The following is an 18,663-nucleotide window of genomic DNA, read 5'->3' on the forward strand; positions in this document are numbered from 1 at the left end:
TTTTACTGGTAAGCAAATGACAGAGCAGCTTGTTGAAACTGCCATATTGAACTGCAGTGAGTAAATGGTGCAGTAAAATGAGGTATCGAAAACATTCGGGAAATAATGTGTCGAGATGTTCTTGTAACAAAGAGCCTGCTGAAAGCAATAAAAGCCAATTGCATTATTACAGTGGGGTTTTAATACTGCAGAAATCTGCATTTCTCTTCATTATCTAGCTAAACACTGGTTATTAGAAGAAGGGGCCGAGGAAGGGGGCGACTTGATGGGCTCTGTGAGGGCCAACGTGGGTGCTGTTTGTGTTCTGCTTAATATTCAATGAACGTGGTATACCACCAACAATGGACGGTTGGTTCATTAATGATTCAATGAACCATTCAACTGCTCCAAATTGCAATTTTGATGTTAAACCGGATCCTTAATAAGGGTATATAATTGCAATGCATGGAAAATAGCCTGGTATGAAATGGAGTTCAATATTACATGTCACATATTTACATAATAAAATTCATGATGGCTAAATTTGGTTTAGCTGGCTCAGTTTAAGGGCTCTGGTAAAGAGCCATTCATAGCAAACCTTCTCACACTGGAAAAGCATAGCTCTAGTAGTGTGTGCGTGTGTAGGCAGTGAACTAATTGACAGATGCATTATGTCAGGCATACAGCGTTGTACTTGTACTATATGCAGATCATTGTGACACTAAATGAAAGATCGTCATATGTTTGTTGGAAAAAAAAAATGCATCTAATCGAGAGAATGTTTTAAATAGGTTTCATATTGTTGTTATCTTGTTTATTTCCTTTCTTTCCTTTAATGCTCTTGGCTCCTCTCTTATCTTTTCTGTCAGCTTGACTCAGCAGAACGCCCTGCTAACCATATTCTTATTCTTGCCTTATTATTGCCAAAACAAACCGGAAATAAACACACATTGTTTCCACTGTTTTCCAGCTGATTATAGGCAAAATTTCTACAATGAATGAGTGTTCTAAATGGATTAACTGGGAGTGTAAAATATTATTTAATATTTCTATTTCTGTGTTTTCCACGGGAACACATTATTAGACCTTTAAAGCAGATATTTGGTGTTGTTGTGGTGTGAGAGAAGATAATAGAGTATATTAGGTTGTAATTCTGCGGCTGCCACTGCAGGATCATTAGCCATGAATGATTTAAAGACTGCATGATTTCAGATGCAGTCTGCAAGTAGCGGTATCTTCATATAGATTAAAGACCGCTGCCAGATGATTTAACAAAGAAAGTGATAAACAAGCGAACATAGTAGAATGCTCAATCAGAAAACTCAGATTGGATTTAGGATAGAGGTAGTGGATTGATCAGCTGAACCAAAAGTGATTTTTCTAGCACCTTTTACGCTACCCATCATATGTAAATGACAGTGCTTTCATTTAATTGGCTAGATTATTTCATTCAGAGAGGTTTGGTGTGGTCTCACTCACTGGATGCTCCTTTAAGGTGTGAGGTTTCATTGCAATGTGTTTCAAATATCCTCTCAGGGTGCAAAAACAGTAAAAATGTTGCATGCATTTTGCACAGTGAGATTTTTAATTTATCTGGAATCCAAATGTGTCAGAAATACCAATGTGTGTAGATAACTATGTGATTGTTCACACATGACAGATCACATACAGAGTGAAACGTGGCAGCAGCTACTTGTCATGGACTGAGAACGTAATTGCTCCATAATGTGTTTAAGTTTAGAAAGTCCTACAATGGTGCTATTTTTGTAGCCGTGTGTTTACATGAATTATACAGATGTAAACACAGTACAGCCCACTGCTTCAGCACATAGCAAATGGCCATTCACCAGCCCTGATCCCTGAGTGGGAAAATCTATTCTCATGCCTTCGATTCTGTGTGTTGTTCTAAGTTTCTGCTCATAAATCATTCACAGAGTGTGAGTCTGACAGTGTGGACTGAATCAATATGGTTTGTATTGTCTCTGTGATGAGACTTTAGTCAGATGACGGTCACAAGCACCCGCAGGACGGGCAAAAAAGGAGCCTTGGAGAATAAATGTTATTAGAAATGCTGCTAAATGTCATAATGTGCTCTAACTGTTTGGAAGAGTGTTTACACACATTTGTTGAGCCCACTGAGATTGCACCATGCGATGGTTATTACTGGAAATCTCCGACTGTGTGGATACAGGGCAATAGATCCGGCACTGCTTTACAGCTTTATTGAAACAAAAAAGCAGTTTATGGCTGACGATGACATGGCCCTCTGGTCAGTTATCAAAAATAATGCACAAACACATTTAAAAAAATCAACTTTATGGTTCCTACTTACTCTGTATATGCTAATAAACATCCTGCATAACCGAATACGGCTTATTAAAAAAAGACATTTTGGTGTCCAGCTTTAGACCAAGATTTTGGTTACTTGAAAAACCTCCAACGGGTATCCAGTTTGGTTAAGATCTGATGATTGTGTGAGCCGTAGCACAGGATCCATTCATTTTACATACTCTTCAAGCTGTTTGCTGAGCCCCCCAGTGACCTCTGAATGAGACCCTACCTCTCAGGAAATGTTTCACTATGGGATAAATGTTATCACTTAATTTCCCACCTATCTGTAAGTAGTTTATCTTGAATGGTGATGGGTCTCATGGGTTTTTCGGCCATGCCTTAAAACCCATACAATCTCTTTAACACAACAAAACAGAGAATTGCCTGACTCAGTGCTCCGTAACATTTAACTGCACGTGCTAATTACAGGATATCAATAGCCGCTTAAGGTTTAATGATTAGTTGTGATAGAATAATGGTGGGACTGTGAAAAGGGATCTCCAAAGGTTACAAATTTAAAGCTGTCGGAGGCAATAAATAATGGGGAACAGTGGGACAGTATGCAGGATAATAACAGCCTACAGTCTGAGAAGTAAAAGATAAACAGGTGACAGAAAGGAGGGAAACAGAAGGGACGGTTTAATTGCATGCTTTATTTTAAACAAAAGAAATATTGTCCTTTGATACTATTTTTCATGTGATGCTTGAAACAAACCTATCTACCTAAACTTTAAGAAGAAGAAGAAGAAAGATTTGCTTGAGTGTGATGTCAGAGGAATCTTTTGTTTGTTTGTTTGCTCAGAAGGAGACAGATAATCTGAGCCCTACATTGTACTCTACATTTGGGGTCAGGTGATGCTCTCACCTCCCACAATGCAGCTGTATGTTGTTGTGATCTTTGTCTATGATTTTTGCAAATGGTAATATCTGTTACTTTAGAAGGAAAGGTTTCTGGTCTGGGTGCCACGCACACACACAGACACACACAGCTGCTTTACTGACCTGTATGAAAATATTTTTAAGCTGACTTAAGTGTGCATGAAGATAAGGCCATGTCCTCCGAGCCCTGAAGTGTCTACACAGTATTTTTATTTATTTATTTTTTGCTGTCTTACTGTTTTTCTGATATCTTGCATTGGTGGCGGCAGAGAGCTGCAGAAACGAGACTATCTCTCTCCTCCAGAGCTACATCCCGTTATATGAGAGGAGAGAGAGAGAGAGAGAGAGAGGTGACCATAGGCACCGCACTGCCTCCTGTTCTCACCCACAATTCCTCTGAGCAGGAACCGGCTAATTTGTGTCATCGAGGCAGAGAGAGGGAGATCCCGAGGACAGGAGTGGAGGATCCAGCAGAACAAAGCGGAATAATCGGTGCATTTGCGGCACACAGAACTGGAAAACTGGATTGTTTTTATCTTTTCTCGAGCTTTTAGACTCTACTTCCCGCTTCGTCCTGTTGCGTTGCAAGCCCTCATTGTGGCCGGAGTGATCTCCTTTTGTGTGGCTCTGCAGTTGTTTATTCGCACTCCCAACTTCTGCCTCCTGTTTCTGCAAATAGGAGGTTTCGTTTCTATTTTTCTCGTATCTGCCCAAACGGAATGAATGACAAAAACAAAGGAGGTTGATGTCCACAACTCTCCGACTCACCTCGTCTTCGCCTCGCCCAAGGAACGAAGACTCCATCTCCGGCAGAAGATGGAAAGCGGAGGCGGGACGGAGTGCTCGGATAGCGGCCAGGCGCAGCACGCGGTGCCCGGTCAGCAGCCCGAATCTGCGGACCTTTCTGCCGTGCTGCCCGCTCACACTCCAGGCGAGAAGAAGAAGATCAACCGGGCCCCATCTCCGGCGAGACCAAAGGATGTACCCGGCTGGTCGCTCACGAAGATCCGCGGAGGGATTGGGACCCCGACCCTGAGTGTCAAGCCAGGAGCCATTCATCTGGGTAGCCGCATATCCAGGCGCAGCCCCGTGGGAAGTCTTGCTGGGAAGGACGGCAAAGGGGAGAAGAGTGGTGGCGGAAAACCCAAATCCTCCCTCTCTGGTGGCTTGTCCTCCAAGGGCTCGGCGTCCAAGGCCATCAAAAGCACCGTAGCGCGAAGGAAGGTGTCGGACGCCAGCATAGGATCCGATGATTTATCCAAGGATTCTGGATGCGCCCCGGGGAAGCTCTCCCCAACCGACAGCAGCTCCGAGCTGTCGGACTGCGCCTCTGAGGAAAACAAGCTGTCCACGGACGCTGTGAGCAGCGACGCCGAGTCGAGGAGTAGCAGGGGCGGCGGGCCGGAGTTAGAGAAGCCGCTCAGGGATGGCGCGTTGGCGGACAGAACCAGCCAACAAGCTGCTGCTGCTGCTAAGACCACCTGCTCCTCCGGAGAGAAGGACCGGCTCTCCACCGGTATCGAGACGGGAGAAGGGAGCATGTCCCCGGGCGAGGAGCGATCGGTCACCTCATTTGATAGCCGGGTACCCGCCAGCACATCTCTGGCTTTCTCAGACCTCACAGAGGAGTTTATGGACAGCATGCACGAGGAGTTTGTCAGGGAAATAGAAGAGCTGAGATCTGAGAATGATTACCTCAAAGTAAGTTCAGCATATGTCAGCTCGTGTTTTTGAAGTTGCTTAACCTACATAGTGCTTCACAAACAGGGTTTTAGTCTGTTTTTCAAGCAGTGACACCAGATTTTGCATGGGTTCCCATGAAAAACACTCCTGACGTTGGTCACATGCATACACCTGGCCTATTTAGCAATTTGACGTCATTGTCATTTTTTATTCCTTAAACAAATCATCTTCCTGTCATACTGTTTAATTCCTAAGTCTGCCTCTTAAAGTCACTCTGACCTGCTTCTCACTGTGTAGAGATTCCTTTGGATGCCTCCCAAGAGTACTCACTACAAGGATGTTGATGTTATAGAGTCTGTCTGCACCCCTTGCCACGCATGAGCAAAACATGCTGCTTCCTGGTCACAGCATAGGTTTCTGATAGAAAATCTGCAGTTGCTGAACTACGACATACTGTAAATGGTTAACAATGGTGTGCTTTTGATTGAGATTTTGCACTTGGTGTTCATCACTTGTGCTTCGCATGCTGGCACAGTGGAGGCGAGGGTCATTCTGCTGCTGTATTCTGCTTTGCTCCTAAAGGCATTATTAATAGCATTGTATTAACACAGAGGTAGAGCATTGTGTGATTGCCTAATAATTCTCAACACCTAAAATGTGGAAGTAAATATGGAAGTCCTGCAAGTTGTGAATTTTGAGTGGGGTTTTCCATAAAAGTGCAAAACTCTTATATTAAAAAAGAGAAAAAAATCCTCTACTGGCAGCATCAAATTTCTGTTGCCTTTCTCGCCTAACTGTCAAACACTAAAGCATCACTCTTGAAAACAATAACCAAACAATTGTTGCATTATCCCGAAGTACCTCAGCTCACAGGAGGATTTGATTTCATCAGTGTTTTTGATAGAATAGGCATCTCACAGCTCCCACAGTAAATCTGCAGGCAGTGAAATGTAATATATACATTGAGCTGCTGGTCAAGCCTGCCTCCAGAGTGATTGATTAAGGCAAGGATCAACTAGGGAGCATATCCCCTAGCACTACCTGGCAGTGACCAGACAAGCCAGTGATTGTCAGACATTGATTGCCTGTGGTAATTGATTAGCAGCGCTTGTCTCTAAGCAAAAAGCACCACCCCGTCTTTCCCCAGGAGTTTCTTTAACTGTTGGGGGTGTTTTGATCTTTGGTTTAGTTTCTGGTTGCCCACTCTTGGTCCCCAAAATACTCCTTTCTCTTATCTTTAACACACGTCATCCTAGCTGGTGCATATTTGGTGCAGTGTGTGGCTGCTGATGTAATATGGGGCATCATATCACATCGGACCAAGGCAAAGCCCCACGGGAGGGTTGGCAGTGAAGTAAGTCTGGCTGTGTGTTGTTGCAGCTGCGAGGAACACCTGGTTAGTGATCAGACGATCAAAACAACATGCTGCAGAGGCATCAGGCTCTCAGACTTATCATAAATCCTCGCTCTAATGCTCAGTCTCCAGTTCCTTCTCTTTGTTTTCCACCGCTTCAAAATTAATCTTTTTTTTCCTCCTTCATGCTTTACATCTCCAGCCTGCCTGTCTTCCACCGTCATCCTATGAATATGCAGACTCTTTTCTGGGTGCCGAGCTGTTTCCCATTCAGCTGGTAATCACCGTAGGAGATCAAAACAGTTGGCAGCTGTTTGAATCTCATTAGTGGTGACTTTATACCTTACTGTTTGTGTTTCTGTTGAAGCTACAAAAGAATATCCGATTAGATGTTTCACGTACCGCGCACGCAGCGTTACTGACGCCTGTACTTACATTCCTGCTTTCCTACACCATGAACATACACCGCCAGGTTGTAGGTGCCATGCTGACAAACAGTTTGACAAATTGTTGAACGCAGTTTAGTCACCGCACGCCTTGTCAAGAGGGGAACTTACGCATCATTCAAGTCCACATGCTGTATTTTGACACAATAAACCAGGAGAGGGGCCGTGCTGCTCTTCATGTTACGCCTAACCTGACACGGTTTCACAAAGAAAGACGAGATTTTCTGGATTTAATTTTTAGGAATGTCCGTCCTGTGACTGCAATTTAAGCAAACAGATGAGCATCTGTGCAGCTTGTGCAGATGGCTGTTTTCACTTACCGATTAGGAGTAATTTAAATTGTAAAAGACGACTTTGGTGGTAGAGTTAAATAGTTGAAAACATAGTGGTGATAAATGCAATGGTGCCTTCAATGAGTCATTTGATCATTTGTTATGATGCTGAAGGCTTAATCTGAAAATAATAATAACAATAAACATACAGGATCTATGTAAATATAGCAAATGTGATAGAAATGCACAAAATAGCAGCTTGTATGCTTCTTGTTCTGCTACCTAATTGCCTTAATTAACATAAAAACCATACAGATCCACTATGTTTATGTTTTGTGTTTATATTTAATTTATGTTTAACTCCTCAGACACAAGGTATTGTATAATCAGGCCCATCGTATCACCCCAAAAGAACACTTTGCTCTGAGACTGGTTCCTCTGGGATTTAAAAGTAGAATGGGAGGCAGAGCCTTCAGTTTTCAGGCCCCTCTTCTGTGAAACCAGCTTCCAGTTTGGATTTGGGAGACAGATACTGTTTCTACTTTGAAGGTTAATCTCAAAACTTTCCTTTTTGATAAAGCTTATAGTTTGGGCTCTATCAGGTGACCCTGAATCCTCCCTTTTTAAGGCTGCACTTGTCCTAGGCTGCTGGGGACTTCCCGTTATTAACCAAGTGTTTCATCTTCACTCCTCTTTTTTTCTTTTCACTCACTCCGTGTTTTTACACCGCTCCACATTTAATCCTTAGTTATCATTTATCTCTGGCTCTCTTCCGCCATGTTTCTTTTATCCTGTCTTCGCCCTCTTACCCCCAGCTGTATGTGGCAGATGGCCGCCCCTCCCTGATCCTAGTTCTGGGAGGTTTCTTCCTGTTAGAAGGGAGTTTTTCCTCCCCACTGTTGCCAAGTGCTTTCTTATAAGAGGTTGTTTGATTGTTTGGGTTTTCTCTGTATAATTGTAGGCTTTTTCATAGAATAGAATACACATGTGATTGTAAGAATATGAGAGTCAGATGAAAACCTGACAATGCCACTCTCATGTACAAGTAAAGCTGGGACAAAATACTGAAAACAACTAGCTAAATCACCTCGTTCAGTCACAGATAACAACGAAATATGGTGGGTTTCAGATTTGCAGAGCCAGGTATGGAGGACTGTTATCACAGCAGATGTGTGTACACTCTCATTTCTGACATTAACCACTCTGGCTCACTAACATGACAGCTGATTGGCTGATTTCTTCTCCTGACTCGCTCACATGACAGAGACCTTCTTCCCTGTTCTTCTTTAGTTGGCTGTGAAAAGCAGGTCAGTGGACCATCTCTCTCCCTCAGTCTCAGTCTCTCACCACATTAACTTATGATTCCCTGGTTTCGTGTCCTCACTTCCTCACTCTCTGCTGTCATGTTTTATCTCCCTCTCCATCTAGATAGTTTTCACGCTCTGTTTTTTTTCCCTATCTGATTTTTCTTTTCCCGTTTCCCGTTTACATTCCCTTTTATTGCTTTGCTGTCCTTTCATTCCTTTTCCTCTCAGTTTCAGAATGTGGGTTTTGGTCTTGCGTCTGCTCTTTCCCTTTGATTCTTCTTCATGTTATTTACTTTCTCATCCTTACTCCCAGATCCTCCTTTCTTTTTACTTCATTCCATTTCTCTCGTTCTCTCTGTTCTCTATCACAGATGTGTAGCAGTGGCCAGCGGTGTGCCACTCACAGAAACATTACTAAATCCATCCATTTTACTTTACCTGCTCACATGGTTATGATTCATACTTGTACAGTTTAGTGTGTACGCAGTGGAGACGCAGGCACACACTGCTCACTGTTCGTCTTGCTTTTCATGTTGTGCACATAGTAAACATACAGACACACAAAAATACACATGCACACACACCCGCACAGCTTGTTGTTGCTGCACTTGGAGCTCTGCAGAAGCTGACCCACATTCTCTACTGTAGTAAGTCATGACAGCACTACTATTACTACAGCCGCTCATACTCATTTTGCTCATTATGCTAACACATCACCCACACAAACACGTTCATACTTACAGGCAGGGATTTTTGCCAGCACACGTTCATTTAACAGTTCTGTAAGCACATCGTCGTGCTTTGCCATAAAACAGAGTGACCTAGACTTTTCTTTTTTTTTATGGGGTGTGATACTTGATTTCATTGGAAACACAGACAGAGCTGCACCTTAAATATGATTCACAAGTGTGATGCAATCCATGCTGTCAGGCTGAAATGAATAATTCATCTGCATGTGTCTAAAACGGGGGTAGATAAAAACACTGGTTTAAATGAAACATTTATACTGGTCTGTAGTATTTGTGAGTTGTATTTTAGCGCAGTCCCACACTATTCAAATCCTCTGCTTAGATTTTGAATTTTCTCAATGCAAAGATGCCACATCCTGGAGTTTGCTCCAAGGTGTGCTAATAGCTATACCCTGACCTTTGGCCTCCTTAGCACTACCTTCTGGGTGAGGCTAAAAAGAAGAGTACAGTCATATTATGTTACTCGGTCCTTAACATGCAGTTCTCTATTTTGCATGGCCCCTCTTATCTGATGTAAGAAAATATTACACAGCAGCTTATTTTAAGAGGACACTGATTGTTATGCAATTATGAGGGTGATAAAGAAGAAGATGTAGTCATACATGGCAGCAAGAGGTGATTGATGGACTACATTACAATCTTGGAAAGTTTAATGGAGTGATTTTCTGATGACAGTGATGATTGCCTTGCCTTTATGACAAAAACCCTGTGTGTGCATATAATGCTGTCGGCTCTTTACAGCCACTTAGAGCCTGATGATCAATCAGAAGTCTTTACACCTTCTCCACAGGTTGACACTGGAGGAGTACTTAGCCATGTGTAAAAATAACAGGCGCACTTATATACTCTCTCCTTTTCAATGTCCCAAGGATGAGATGGAGGAATTGAGATCTGAGATGCTGGAGATGAGGGACATGTACATGGAGGAAGACGTTTACCAGTTGCAGGAACTGCGGCAACAGCTGGAGCAGGTATGTGGTTACAAAGACAGACTGGTTTAATGAGCCTGACTTATCGCAGATCTTGCAAAAATGACCTTGTGAAGAAAGAATTCCACTTATTTTACATCTGAAAAGCAAATTTGGGCTCCAAAAATAAATGCAACAAATGCCCTTTCCTGCCGTTTTATGTTTTCTGCATTTCTTCTACATGCACATGACTGTTGCAAGGAACAGTGCAGTGAAGCAAAGTGCTAGATATGGATTAGACAGCTGATGCATAACATGATCTGCTGACATTGCCTCTGTTCCTCAGGCAAACAAGACCTGCCGCATCCTGCAGTACCGGCTGAGGAAGGCAGAACGACGCTCTATCCGCGTGGCCCAAACAGGACAAGTGGATGGAGAACTGATACGAACACTGGAGCAGGATGTAAAAGTAAGTGTTCTGAGCTGGAGATTAAAAGATGTGCGGACTCAAATGAAGTTGGTCTCAAAATAGAGTCAAGTGGAACATCGTTAGCTGTCTTGTCTTTAATCCCAGCATCTACTCTGAGGTACTCAATAATAAAAACCCAGCTGTCAGGTTTAATTAGCCAACGAGTTAATTAAACTTCTTCTACCATCTTTGATCTCATGAAGTAAAATATACAGAGGTTCAGGCATTACACGCGCGACCTCTGGGCAATCACTTTCAATCAATCTTGGAGAATCCAGCTTGCTGCGATTTGCCGTAGACTTGGTTCTCATCTTCAAAGCAACTGTTTCAAAGGCGACAAGATTATAAGTTCACTGCACACGATTGCATAATTTTTGCTATGCAACGGTCTTCAATCACTATTTTTGTGACATAAGAGAAGATATGTTTGGATACAGTAATGCTTTCTGATGATGTGTCTGTATATGGAGGTTCCTTTGACCCAGTTTTTGTCACACTCTGAAAGTCACAAAACTACTTCGAGGTCGAGCTTTTGTTTTTGAAGAATTTCCTTCCTTTTCCTATAAAAGGACTATTTGTAATAACCCACTTCTACAGGCAATTAATTTGATCAGTCAGGAAACCCCCACCAATGATAAAATTGATACATTTTAGACAAAATAAATGTGTCTATGTGCACAATCTGTTTTGGTAGGGCCTTGCAGTAGCTGTACAGGAACACAGTGAGTTTAGGGCAAAGCCTTCGTTTGTGTGTGTTGTCACACTGACCCTGGACTACCGTTACTCTGTGTGAAATTTATAGCATTCCTCCAACATTTTCCACGTGAAGGACAACACAATGAGGGCTTTTTATCCTCTTAAGCGAGAGGGAGCGTGCAAGAGAGTGAGACCGTGGAATCACTCTCGAAGGGCTTCCCGCCCGCTGCTGCTGTCTGTCTCTTAGCTGCTGTCTCACCATCTGGTTGTTTTGGAAGGAAGGAGGGAAGTGAGGACGGAAAGAGGGAGGGATGAGTGTACATCCTGTGACTAAAAGGGAACGGGGTGGTGAGTGTTTGAAAATTCAAATTGGCCAATGAGAAAACAACTCAAAGGCAGAAGGGAGTCCCTGTTTGAATTTAGTGGCGAGTTGTCATGTTTAGAAAATGAGAGGGGAGTGATGGCAGGGATGATGCGTGGAAAGACTAAAGCTTGAGGGAAAAAATGAGCTAAGTCTGCATCTGTTGATTGCATCAGCAAAGGGTATCGTTAACACAGAAAGCTGAAAAAAATCACACTGCTGGGAGACAAGTCTGCCCTCTCTGTGTCTCTCCCTCACAACACATGGCTGATTGTGCCTTGTTGCTGACAGGGCCAGAGACTCAGATGCCAGGTCAAGTTACAACATACTGTTCTGCATGTGTGTTCGTGTGTGTGTGTGTGTGTGTGTTTGCATGCATTAAGCCCTTGCTAAGCTTCTCTTTCTCTAGTGTGTATCAGCCACTCCTCTGTTTATTCTGGTAGCTTCATTATTCGTATTTTAAAAACAGACACTCTACCTACTCCTATGACTCCACTGTGATTCAGCTGTACTGGAAAACTTTAATCTTCACTTTGCTTTAATAGGAGTCAAAAAAAAATTGACGTTGTTTAAAGGTTTTCAGTGTTGCAGATTTAAAAGCTCTGAATTTCTGACACAGAACATAAAAGTTTCATTATAAAAACAAGCGAAATTGTTTGGAGACTCTCCAACTTTGCCATTAACTAAGTCATAGAAACCAAAATCATCCAACTGTCTGTAATGTTCCATTTGTTCTACAACTAAATATTAGCACTGTTGCATTTTTGTGCACATTTTATTAACCCTAAAGTTATGACATCAGATGTGTGAAAATAATCAAAGGACATTTTTTTTAATAGGAAAATGTTCATAGGTTTGAGTGGAATTGTCTCAAAAATGAATGCACAGTTAATTAAGCAGTAAGATGTACAAAACATCCCCCAGTTCATCCCCACAGTAAAAGTAAAAGTACGGCGCAATGTACCGTTTTAAAATGAAGCAGTTTTCTGTATTAATTTTTTAAGGATTTTTTCCCATATTTTTTAACCACACTGAATTTGACCATTTACTCTGTTTAAAAATCTATAATTTACTGGCATAAAATTACTTGGATAGTTTCCTTTTTTAAAATGAAATCTTTTTTAGTGCCCTTACAATGGTTCATCATAAGGGGATGCATCATAAATTTTTACACAAAGTCTACCAGTGTAGCAGTGGTCTGCTGGCGTCAGTGTTCTTATCCCTTAATAGGCATGAAGTCCAGAAGGCCAGACTCAAAAAAAGCCCAGTGTTTTCATTTGTACACAGAAGTGCATTAAGTAGTAGCTCTATACTGCCCCTTTCATAGTGCAATGTAACATAAAGCTATCAGTTTAGATTGAGTGGCTGTTGCTCCATCAGATCAACTACTGATCCAAGTAGAGGGTGGTAAGTCCCTGAGGCTTTGCAAGACGGTCATAAAATAACTATTAAACATTCACCGATCCACCTTTTAAATTACTCAACTAAAATCAAATAATAGAAGAAAAAAGGTCCACTTTGGTTTTCACTCCTTATATGTATGTTTCGTTTTGACAGTGGGTTGAAAATACATGTTCTTTGCATTTACAGTAGGCCTCACAAATGCTTGGTGCAATGCCAAACAGCTATCACGCATGACAGTCATACTGATTATCTTAAACAAGAGTAAACATGAGTGAAAATCTCAGCGCTTCTTCTTCTTCTTGTTCCGGAGAAAAGTGCAAACCTATTGTATAAAACATTTTGTTGAGCTATGGTTCTTGTGGTTGACGCGCCCCAGTGTTTTTGCACTTCAAGGTCCAACTTGACCTTGATTTGCCGAGCAGCTCTGCCCTGAGCTGCTTTGCAAAAGTAATTGGCTTAACTACTGTTGATGCATTAGATTCAATGACTCACTCGCATGCAAGTGGAAACAAATCAGCAAAAGTACTCCTACAATTTTGGTCACACATTTGGATCCCTCCTCTCTGCCTTTCCTTACTCTGCCTGTTTCAGTCTATTCTCAAGGCCTTTAGTTGTCCTTTAGGGAGAGCACGTGGGCTGAAAGTCAGATGGAAAAAAGACAGAATGACAAGTGAAAGAAATGGTGAACTAGAAAGAGTGTGTCTTCACGCTAATGTGTTTGTCATGTGAATACTTTCTGACACAAACATGTCCTTATGTACATCATGTGCTCTTATTTGTGCCCATTTAGAAATCTTGCGGGTGTCTGCTTGCATGTGACTGCCTTTGTTTATATGTGTGTTTGTAAGGGTTCAGTGGGTCTACAGCCATCAGACTCTGTATAAGAGTTCCTGACATCATTTCCTGTCCTACTCACACACTACTCTCATTCCCACAGGCAACAGACATCTGGACACACACAGAGGAAATAGTTGTTAGGATTCTCATGACTTTAGCTCATTGGTACTTCACATTTCCAGAAAAAAAGTCAGTTATTCACTTGTCTTAAGGGTGTGAATGTATCTGACTGTATCTCAAGTAGATCTTTTTAAGATGATTTTCACCTGAAAACAAGTAATATTTTAAAAGGATATAGTTTTAAAAGGTAAAACTTTTAAGGTGAACTTACCTTTTTCAGAAGATGAGTGGATTCCCTTTGTGAGAGAGATTTACAAGGTGTTTAGCATAGCTTAGCATTGGGCCTGGGCCTTGAACGCTTCATTTAAGTTGCCCAAATAAGGAGACACCCCTGCCCTCTGCAGCAGTGAGTGTAAATCAGGACAGCTTTACGGTGCTTTGTACAATATTTATGCTACATATGGTACCTGTGTGCAGTCTGAGCTCCTGGTAATGTCAACACGATATATAAAGTAGACCATAATAACTTGACAAATATTTATGAATTCTTTTTCTCTTTTTTCTCTGTTTTGTCATTTAGTTCAGTTCATTTTTTCCATTATATACTTCCTTTTAACCCTCTCTGTACTACACAGTAGATGTGTGTGTGCGTGCGTGTTAGGGTGCTTCCTGTAGATGTTCTTATAAATGCATTGTCACTTGGTCAAGAGTCATCCTGCCTCTCACTCATTCACGCATGAACATCATACAGACTTCCAGCTGAGAGGAACCATATTTTTTTAAAAATATACTCAACTAACCACAAGCTATAACCTCAATGCATCTTGAACAGTTATGGACTAGACAAGATGTCGTCACTCTGAAAGCCTTACACTAGTTCTCACAAAAAGACAGCCATCCAAACACACATGCGCACTATCATCAAAAGCAGCAGCGTACATTTATCTTATATCTTATGTGCATTGTGTGTGTGTTTCTGTGTGTGTGTGTACGCTTGCGATAAAAACTTCTAAAGTGGGATTTGTTTTTTGTTTTTTTTAACTTTATTGTGCTCATAATACTGCATGAGTTCCAGTAAGAATGTTCCTCTTGTGTTGCTCTCTCTCACATACACACACACACAAACACACACATACTGTAGGAAGTTGCTGTTTCCATTCGTGTGTCACGCTTTACATTTCAGGAAGTGAACAGTAATGTGCTTATGTAGAATTATTTCTGGATGTTACAGAGTCCAGCAGAAGTGCTTATAGCAACAGGCCGTGCCCTGTGAAGAACTAGAGCAGCTTCAGTCCTACCCCTGCTGAGCAGATACCTGTTTGTATGCTTGCATTAATGAAAACATGGTTAAAAATGATTGCCGGTGATACTGGAGGCGAGATCACACATTCCCAGCATGCCAGCGACTGTGAGAATTCATCACATTTCACCACCTCTCTCCCTCCTTGTGTCTCTCTCTCTCACCCTCCTTTCTAAGATAGATGGATCACAGCCTGCACAGCTGTCACAACACTGTCTGTTTCTCTTCTTCTTTCACACATAATGGTTTATATATAGACACGAAGCAGACTACTTGTGACGTAACGCCCTCTAAGTGGGTACTGAAGGGCCAGAATGTTGGACGACTGTGGAAAAGGTCAGCATCGTTAACAGTAAACATCAAGACCAGGGCTTACCTCTGTGTCACCCACCGTCTCCATCAAAATCAGGCAGTTCACTTGAGCAGACTTGAATAAAATGTGTTCCCCTCACCTTTACCTTGAATTATATTTGACGTCGAATAAAAACAAATGCTAGAGTCATATGGGATTTTTTCTTTCCTCCATACTGTGATAAGTTATCATTATCATGGTTGTGTTTTGAAGGCTGTAAATGATGACAGGACTCATGCGAAATGATGCACTGATGCAACATTAGGCTTTTGGAAGCAATAGTGAAGATATCCACTTTGGAACACAGAAGGCCTAGAAATATAAATAACTTTGTCCTTTTAGATTGTCGGAGAACTGAAATAGTTTTTGTCTTCCACTCTGTAATTCAATTCAAACTCATATTCAGATTTCAAATTTCAGTTCTAATTTATTTATATAGCACCAAATCACAATAACAGTCATTTCAAAGCTCTTTACATCATAAGATAAGATCCTACATTAATACACACACATATATATATATCTTTGCTATCAGAAGATAACATCCCTCCCTCTTTATTTCCCTCTTAGGCAGATTTTTTCTCCTTACATCAGCTTGCTGAAAAAAGTCCTTCCTTGTCTTAGACGTGCTGACCATTTCAGTTCACCTTTTCAACATTTTAGTTCAACATTCACAGCCGGCTTCTGACTAGGATTCCATAACCCCCAATTCTTCATTTTGTGCTTCTCCATGGTAGATTTGCTAGATTGCTGAGGATCATTATCCTGCTGTAACGCTCATTTCTGGTCTATATTCAACTTTCAAAGTAATGACCTCATATGATCTTTAAACACTGGGACTGACTGAAGACTGGTCATTCCCTAGACAGCATGCCATCATGTTTACATTTATTAATAGCCGCTGTTTCCTGTTCTCACAGGATCAAATGTATGTTTATCCAGCTATGTCAAAAAAGCAAATTTCCATTGTCTATACTGCAGTTATTTGCGTGGCTTTTTATTGTATCATATTATGTGTCAAATAAAAAATCCGACTGTTTAATCACTGCATGCAAACATTCGAAATGGGTTACCTGAAATATAATTACAAGCAAGCAGCGGTGTTTTAGATAGCTTTTCAAAAAACACTCCTTGTTTATATGTGCTGCTACAAGCTTATTCAGCATTACTCTCCTCCAAGATAAACTGATGGGTTCAGCTTAACAGTAGGCAGTCAATAATTCTACAGAGAGCCACTCTTTGTAAGCATATTTCAGAGCTCATTAAAAAAACAATGCGCTCAACTCCAAGGGTGAGTGTTACAGGATTTACAGTTTCACTAGAGTCATCGCTCCCCGACACGAATCTGCGGCGATTTCTAAATTGGTAAATGGAAGGCTGAACCGCTGCAGAGTGCTGATGTAAATAAAACTACAGACTGAACAATTGTTACTGTCATATTTTTACATTAGCGGAAATGGTTATGTTCCTATTTGATTTGACAACAGAATGGCTATAACGCTGCAGTGGAGGCAGACAAAGCGAGTGAAGTGGCATTCAGAAATGGAACTGTGGATCCCACACGTGTTCAGCACTTAAAATTTCAATGCTGGAAAACAATGGACAAATTCAAAGTGGTTTAGTAACTGTGAGTGATTTCAAAGACCATCAGGACTGACTGAACCTCTCGGTCGCTAACTGAACTACGATATTAGCATGAGTCTAATTTTAATTTCTGTATGCTTTGAGGTAGAACAGCTGTAGATCAGAGGTCAGTACTCAGTCATTTTTCTTGGAAATTAGGTGGTGTAACACATGGAAATCGTATTTCTTAAAGAATTCCTGAGCTACGTGTGCGCTATAGCAGAGTACATTATCATCCATTCAGTTCAGGTGATTTCTTACTAGCTAGCATAAAATCAAGAATGAGCTTGCCTAGGGACCCTTTTCCGTTAAGCTCTGGAATTTTAGTCAGAGTAGGTTTCAAGAAAATGTTTGGTGATAGGCTAAATGTATAGCTTGTAGCAATGTTGGAAAAGTTTGTTTTTAGCTGCTGAGCAATTCAAATATAGCATGCCAACCTGCTAGCACATAAACTAAGGATTTTAGTGGAAGAAACGGGTGAAGACATTTTCCTTAAGCTGTTATTTCTCATTGTCATTGCCAATAACTGCCTCCTTCACTTCAGTTCTGGTTAACAGCTACCAAATGCAAGCGCACCACTTTAAACCAACTCCAGATCTTTTAGTTGTTTAATTGATCAGGTAAAAATTAAAGCACTTGCCAGGCAAGTGCTCAGTTAATTTTGTACCTCTAAACCAGGGGACAGGACATAGGAATTGCTGTAATTCCTAAACAGTTAATGCAATGCTTTTGCTAAGTCCCTGAATTAAAGCTAAAAGACTGCATTTCAGTGACATCTTGTTTGTTTGATTTGAACGCAGTGGTGTTGTACAGAGACAAAGTTACAAAAAAGAAAACCTCACACAATAAGAGATATGCGGAAGAGCACAGCAGGAAGCAGGACCCAGGACAGGCATGGGCTGTGATGCATCAGATTATCATAACCTGCACAGTTCTCAGATGAGTGAAAAGTGCTGCAACCACAAACAACACACAGACTTTACATTACTGAACTGGCATGTAAAAGATCATTTTGTTATCTGCACTGGGCATTTGCATTATCACAAGCACTTCTGGGCTGCAGTGCATGAGTTAAAAAAAGAAACACATTGAATAAAAGGGTTTGTTCATGAGTTGAGGTAAAGACATAAATTATATTTTCTTTATCTGTAAACATATTTTTACACTATTTCTGTAAATGATTAACTGACATGTAATTTGTCGTAATGCCTTTTCTCACCCTTAACCAACACAGATAAGTACAGTATGCTCAACTTCTGCCTTAACATAAACCCATTGTTAACCTGTGTAGACTGATCTAATTTTTTTAAACCGCTCTTTCAAGAAGTGAGTGCCAAATATTTTTTTTTTTGTATGCTTTGTACCTCATAAGGATAAGAACAAGTGCATGCAAATACACACACGGCCAGGTAAACACACACAAGCGGCTGCACGTAAAACCCCTCTGATAAGATCTACAGGGATAAAGTCGTGGTTAAAGAGAGATGTCCGTTATGGAAAGAAAGCAGCTGTGTGTGTGTTTGTGGAGAAACAAGACTCCAGTTGTTAAGCGCAATCAAACACAAATAACCGCACAGTGTGCATGAAAAAAAAAAGTGATTGGGTGACTAACTGCCACTTGTAGAATGATGTGACTGTTTCCCCCCCGCGGCC

General features: G+C 41.3%; 1 protein-coding gene across 2 annotated transcripts in view; it reads left to right on the forward strand.

Annotated features, from left to right (window-relative positions):
- Positions 1-3,548: 3,548 nt before the first annotated feature.
- Positions 3,549-18,663, forward strand: part of soga1 (suppressor of glucose, autophagy associated 1) — an 88,958-nt gene continuing 73,843 nt past the window's right edge. For both annotated transcript variants that reach the window (XM_039604329.1, XM_039604330.1), the window contains exons 1-3: positions 3,549-4,890; positions 9,870-9,971; positions 10,255-10,377. In XM_039604329.1, coding sequence (XP_039460263.1) covers positions 3,913-4,890; positions 9,870-9,971; positions 10,255-10,377 — 1,203 coding nt within the window. In that variant the 5' untranslated portion in view covers positions 3,549-3,912. The remainder of the gene's footprint in view (positions 4,891-9,869; positions 9,972-10,254; positions 10,378-18,663) is intronic.

The sequence above is a fragment of the Oreochromis aureus genome, linkage group 20 (genome assembly GCF_013358895.1).
Source record: "Oreochromis aureus strain Israel breed Guangdong linkage group 20, ZZ_aureus, whole genome shotgun sequence".
Taxonomy (NCBI): domain Eukaryota; kingdom Metazoa; phylum Chordata; class Actinopteri; order Cichliformes; family Cichlidae; genus Oreochromis; species Oreochromis aureus.